The sequence below is a fragment of the Myotis lucifugus genome, unplaced genomic scaffold (assembly GCF_000147115.1).
Source record: "Myotis lucifugus unplaced genomic scaffold, Myoluc2.0 scaffold_381, whole genome shotgun sequence".
In the NCBI taxonomy this organism is placed as follows: domain Eukaryota; kingdom Metazoa; phylum Chordata; class Mammalia; order Chiroptera; family Vespertilionidae; genus Myotis; species Myotis lucifugus.
Window position 1 is genome coordinate 842,743 of NW_005871429.1, and position 6,240 is coordinate 848,982.

At 52.7% G+C, this 6,240-nt stretch overlaps 1 protein-coding gene across 1 annotated transcript in view; it reads left to right on the top strand.

Moving 5' to 3' along the window:
- SFXN3 (sideroflexin 3) overlaps window positions 1-5,187 on the top strand; it is an 8,415-nt gene extending 3,228 nt beyond the window's left edge. Inside the window, 9 exon segments of the mRNA XM_023743244.1 lie at window positions 195-270; window positions 430-515; window positions 780-858; window positions 860-888; window positions 890-906; window positions 1,085-1,134; window positions 2,029-2,078; window positions 2,541-2,588; window positions 2,862-5,187. Of these exon segments, the coding sequence (XP_023599012.1) occupies window positions 195-270; window positions 430-515; window positions 780-858; window positions 860-888; window positions 890-906; window positions 1,085-1,134; window positions 2,029-2,078; window positions 2,541-2,588; window positions 2,862-2,958 (532 nt within the window). The 3' untranslated portion in view covers window positions 2,959-5,187.
- The last annotated feature ends 1,053 nt before the right edge of the window (window positions 5,188-6,240 follow it).

Sequence of the window (6,240 nt, forward strand, 5' to 3'; positions counted from 1 at the left end):
CTGTGTATGCTTTGGGGGGCCCACTCTTCTTCAAGGGGAGGGGTTGGGGCGACACTGGAGCATGGGAGGCATTTCTCTGCAATGAGGCCACCTTCCCACGCCTCATGGGTTGAGGATTTGGCATGTCCCTGAAGGAAAAACCACATGCTGGACTGTTCGCCTCCCCTCTTATGTCCTGGCTTTTCCACCCACAGGCAGCTGGGAACAGCTTATGTGAGTGCCACCACCGGGGCTGTGGCCACGGCCCTGGGACTCAAATCCCTCACCAAGGTAAATGACCCCCCATTCCACTGGTCCCCAATCATCCTTTATCCACCTCCTTCCCCATCACCCTTCTACACCACCCAACAGGCTTCATGTATCTCTTCCCAGAGTTCCTCACCACCCCATGGCCCTTGGGGCCACTAACTGGCATCTTTCCTCCCCCAGCACCTGCCCCCCCTGATTGGCAGATTTGTGCCCTTTGCAGCTGTGGCAGCTGCAAATTGCATCAACATCCCTCTGATGAGGCAGAGGTGAGTGGCGCCGACGCCTGGCCTGTGCACACCCAGTGTGAGTGTGGGCACACCATCTAGCGGTGCACACCAGCCTGAGTGGGGACTGTCCTCTCCCTGAGCATGAGCTGCTGGGCCTAGTCTCAGTCTGACCCCAGGATCTGGGAGGAGAGAACCAGCCTTTCAATCTAGGATGTCTGAGGGGACCCTGGGAATAGCTGCCCATGAGGACATTGTGGGAGGGACTTGGGGCCTGTGATCTGACCCTCACCCCTTCCCTCCTCAGGAGCTGCAGGTGGGCATCCCCGTGACTGATGAGGCAAGCCAGAAGCTTGGCCAGTCAGCGACTGCGGCCAACCAGGGAAGATTACCAGGTGGCGATATCGAGAATCGCATGCGATTCCTGCCATGGGTGAGGCAGAGGTGGCTGGGTGGGGCACGGGAGGCCCTGGGAGAGAGGGGGTGTAGTTCTTCCCGGGTTTTGAGGATTCCTGGTGGTAGTGGGAAGAACTGTGAAGGGGCTCCCCCTTTCTTAGGGTCCCTTCTGCCGCTTTACTTACCTTTCCCTCCCTGCCCCGCTCTCCCCTCAGCCATTCCCCCTGTGATCATGAACACTTTGGAGAAGAAAGACTTCCTGAAGGTAGGTCACTCTCACCTCTCCTGTCCTGGAAGTAGTGGTGATGGGGAGCAGAAGTGACCAATCCCTAACCCCCTCTCCAGCCTGACCTGAGTCTAAGACTTGCCACCTGTTTGCCCCACCCTTGTGCTGCCTCCTCCACCCTCATTCATTCAGCAAGAACAGATTGGATGGGCTGGAGTGAAGGAACATTGAGTGAACACGAGGAGAAGATAAGGGAAGGAGGGAAATGGTTTCTATCCCGAAGGAAACTGGTGTCACTCAGAGCCTCTGACACACACCAAGGATGGGCTATCATAGTCACACTTGCTATCGCACTCACGCTGTCACATAATGACAACAGTGGGACATGCACACGCACAAACAGGACAGGGAAGCAAGGCACGGGAGTACACGCTCCGGCTCATCCAGTGGATCATTCTTTCACAAATATTTACTGACCACCAACTATGCACATTTGAGTATCAGGATGGGGTCCATGTGGCTGGAGCAAATGGAGAAGAGTGTGCAGAGGAGGAGATGTTTGAAAAAGGGACAAATTCGTGCCACTGGGATGGGAAGGAATGAGTGGAGGTCAGATGGAGGCTCCCTAAAGATGGCAGGCTCCCGGGAGGAAGTGAGGGAAGAGAAAGAGGGGCCGGGGAGTACCCTGGGATCTAATTCTGAGGCCAGAGTGGGTGAGGGGACACTAGGAGGGGTGTCAGCAAACAGGCCTGGCTGGAGTGGAAGGCGGTGATCTAAAGGTCCCAACCCTGTTATACGTTTGGGAGAAAGAAAAAGACCATGTTTCAGTGGCTGAAAGGCAGGGCTGAAGGGGTAGAGCCATGGTGAGTGAAATGGGGTGGGGGCATCGCGGGCAGGGGACTCAAGTCATTCCATTGTCTCTGTCTCCCACAGCGTCGCCCCTGGCTGGGGGCACCCCTGCAGGTGGGACTGGTGGGCTTCTGGTAAGTGCTCAGGGAGTTAGCTAGGGGTGTGGGAGTGCCCTTTCCAGGGTGGAGGTGGGTGGGTATTTATTGCTTTTAAGATGTTTATATATACATCATTCATTCACACAGTAAGAAGGTAGGGGTGTTGGACACCCATAGGGCATACTGTGTGCGTGAGGGGTTGATCCCTGTCCTGGAAGGTCGGGAGTTCAGTTGAAGGGGTTCCAGTCTTCCTCTCTGAGAGGAAACCATGAGAATATACATGTTGGTACCATCCAGGAGTTTCATGCCCATCGAATTTCTGATTCTCGCTCTCTGGCTGTGGAACTCTGGGTTCTTTCCTCAGCCAGAACCTGATGTCAGTGTTGGCTTTAATCAGTCACCACCCCTAGGGGCAGGGTCCAGAAACGGGGTGGGGTGCAGGGAGGGAACTCCCTTAGGTCAAAGCTTCACAAACCTTCCCAACACTCTTCTCCCCAGCCTGGTATTTGCCACCCCCCTATGCTGCGCCCTGTTCCCCCAGAGAAGGTAAGTGCTCTCCCCCCACCCTGGGCTTGGCTGGGGGCTCTGTATGGTCTCCATATCTCTGGAACCAGCTGACCTTAGGGTCCTTCATCGTGTTCCAGGAAGAGGCCTGGCAGGCACTCAGCTTACTCTGGGGGAGGGGAGATGGCAGTGATCTGGGCCTCCTGCCCTTTGATGGAGATCCTTCAGCTTGGAAAGAGGAGGGATGGTGATCCCTTAGCCTGAGGGGGGTCGGGTTGAGGGGACACTCAGCCTGGCTGTGCTGTTCTGTTGCAGCTCCATACATGTGAGCAGGCTGGAGCCAGAGCTGAGAGCTCAGATCCGTCAGCAAAACCCCAGCATCGAAGTCGTCTACTACAACAAGGGGCTCTGAAGGAGAGTCAGCCCTGGCCCTCCCTCATCTCCTTGGGCTGCTGCATTTCTGGAGCCCTGCCATCCTGCCACTTTCTCTTCTGCCTGATATTGAGCAAGGGGCTTGGTGGGGAGCAGCCATTGAGACCAGCAATCCACTAGGCTGGGAAAGGTACCTAATAAGTCTTTTTCTCTCCTCTCTGATTCCAAAGAGCAGGGTCACATAATCCCTTTCTGCTGCACTCGTGTGTCTTCGTATATGCATATGTGATATGTGTGTGTGTGCACACTGTCCTAGAAGCTAGGAGCAGACATGCTGTCCTGGGATGTCCTGATCTGGCTTCTCCTCTTGGCCTCCTGCCACCTGCCAGCCAGCCAGGCTATGGGACTTGGACAGTTCCACTGGCCAAGCCATTTCTCACAGCACCTCACTCCTTCTGGACATAAGAGAAGCCCCAGGATCTCAGGACAGACTGAAGGACACTAGCAAACCAGACCGGGTTGAATCCTCCAGATTTCTGCTTCCTGGCTCCCAAAGCTGACTCAGGAACAGGGCTGGCAGAGGAAGGCCTGTCAGGCTCAGGGAGGCAGGGGGCTTATACTCTCCCCACATCCTGGAATAGATCATTTCCTCTCTGCTGCTCTACCAGAACAAAGGAATGCCAGTATCCTGTACTGTTCTTGCCAGCTCCCCATCCCCCCTCCGCTGCCATGGGGGCATCTTCGGGCATAATGCTGGGAGTTCTTGGTCCGCTCTACATTATCACCTCAAATCTAAACCTGCAACCGCAACCCTCTCTCAAACCCTCAACCAAAAAGTCACCAAGGCAGAGAAGCATTCCAGAGCTCCCGTCGCACCTTCTTACAGAGGGTCACAGCTGTGGGAAGTGCTTAAACCCCACAGGTATCTGAATGGGTGTAGCTAGTACACTCTCAAGGGCAACTAAGGCCACAAGTGTACGATCTTAAGACAGGGAATTTTGTGTTCCTTTGACCCTTGTTAGACATTCAGTAGGACCCCCCACCTTAAGCTTCTTTTCTTTCTTGAGGCTTGGCCCTGCTTCCACCCCTAAACCCCAAGAGGAGGAGGGGCCCAAGCATCAAGCATCAGTGGCTGGTCCAAGGGTGAGGTGGGCTTGGGGGCGGAGTATGTGCTAGGTGCTAGTAAACTAAGAGTACAGAGTTGGATCTTGACTCCCACTCCCATGACCTCTGGCTGAAGTGGGAGGGTGAAGGCCCCAGCAGGATCCCCTAAGAGCATTTTCCTGCTCCCCCAACCAGCTGCCACCAATAACAAAAGCTATGATGCCATTGTTATGCAATAAACTGAAAACTTGTTATTTCTTTTTTTAAATATATATTTTTATTTCAGAGAGGAAGGGGGAGGGAGAGAGAGAGATGGAAATATCAATGAGAGAGAATCATTGATTGGCTGCCTCCTGCACACCCCACACTGGGGATCGAGCCTGCAACCCGGGAATAGAACTGTGACCTCCTGGTTCATAGGTCGGTGCCCAACCAATGAGCCATGCTGGCCAGGCTCTGCTTCTTGATCTTCACTTGATTCTAGGCCCTGAGTACCTAGGAAGAGCCTTTCCTTCTCTCCCCACAGAGTCCAGGTCTTGGTCTCTTCCCTCCCCTTCTGTAGGGAGCCTCAGTTCCCAGCAGAGGGCGCTCTGAGATTAGAAACTCAGTCTTCCATCAGCACCTGAGTACTAAAGGAGAGGGAATACTAGTATAGGCAGTAGATGCCCTCCTATTCCCTCAGCAGATGGAGTCCTGGCTTCGTTTTCTTCGTTGCTAGGGGTGCTGATCACACCTTGGTTCCCTTCAGGCATTTGGTATGGGGCGGTAGCATCTGGTCCCCAAGGAGGCCCCTGCATAGAGGAAGACTAGAGAGCTAAGGACTGCCCAGCATCACCAGAGAGAAATAGTGCACTGACACACCCTCCAGACCCCTCCTTGCCCCATTGATACAACAGGGAAACAAATCTGACAGGGACCATTAGCCACTTAACACCCCTTCCGCCTACCTCGGGGCCTTCTACTCCCTCTCTGATTCTGTAACCCCCCTCCCTTTTTTTCCTGGGTTATCTGAGGCTAAAAGTTCATGCCAATGTGCAGCTGGTGAGAGCTACTATTAAACAGTTTATAGTCGCCTCTTTTACCCTAAGCCTTGGCTTTGGAAGAGTCAAAAGAATAAACATGAATGAGTCTATATTAAAATCCATTCCCTATTCTCTGTACGAAATACCTCTCATCTCCCTTTTTTCAGCCCAAAGCTCTCAAACTAAGTGGTGGGGAGACATCTTTAGGGCCGAATGGTCCCATAGCAGCCTGAAGTGAACTTGTTATCTTGGCCTGGGCTCACTCACTCCTCTTGGGAAGTTTACTTGTCATGGGCAGTGGGAGTGACACCAGCTACTTACTGTTCATTGAGTCCTACTGTGTGGTGACAGACCTAATGAAGTAAAAGTCCATTATCACTTTCCATCTTCACTACCACTCCTGTGAGACCAGACATATGTGTCCATTCTTAGCAAAGTTAAGAAAGTTGCCTACAGCTACACAACTAGGAGGTGGTGGAGGCAGAATGCAGGCCGAGCTGTGTGACTGCACCCACTGTGCTATGCTTCTTCGTTACCTGCCAGCTGCTAGCCAAACCTGAAGTCATTTTCCTAGTCCCTTTGACATTCCAGGCCAGCAAAACTGATAGGCCCACAAATGTACATGGACCTTTTTACTGAAAAGCCACTGAGGGGTTTCCAAGTTTGAGGGTTTTATACCTGAAGTAGCATAAGCAAAGATTCCCATTCTTTAATTTTTTTGTTGTTAATCCTCATCTGAGGATATTTTTTCCATTGCTTTTCAGAGAGAGTAGAAGGGAGGGAGGGAGGGAGAGAGAAACATCTATATGAGAGACATATTGACTGGTTGCCTCCCACCGGTGCCCTGACTGGGGCAGGGAGTGAACCCGCAAACCAGGTATGTACCCTTAACTGGACTCGAACTCAAGACACTTCAGTGTGTGGGCTGGCGCTCTAACCACTGGAGAACACTGGCCAGGGCAAGATTCCTATTCCTGATTAAATAGAAAACCAGTTTCAATTCCATCCTGTTTTGTCAGCACCTCCCACCAAGCCTACCGGAGCCCTGGGTCAGTTCTTGAAATCTCTGCAGTTTCCATGTTGGGCTTTTGGTAATCACCTAAAAAAGAGGCCTTGCATTTTTATTGGAAAGTCTACGTAATATGACGTGGTGAGTGAGGGCGGGAGGAATTAATGAGAACAATTAGAGCGTGCGT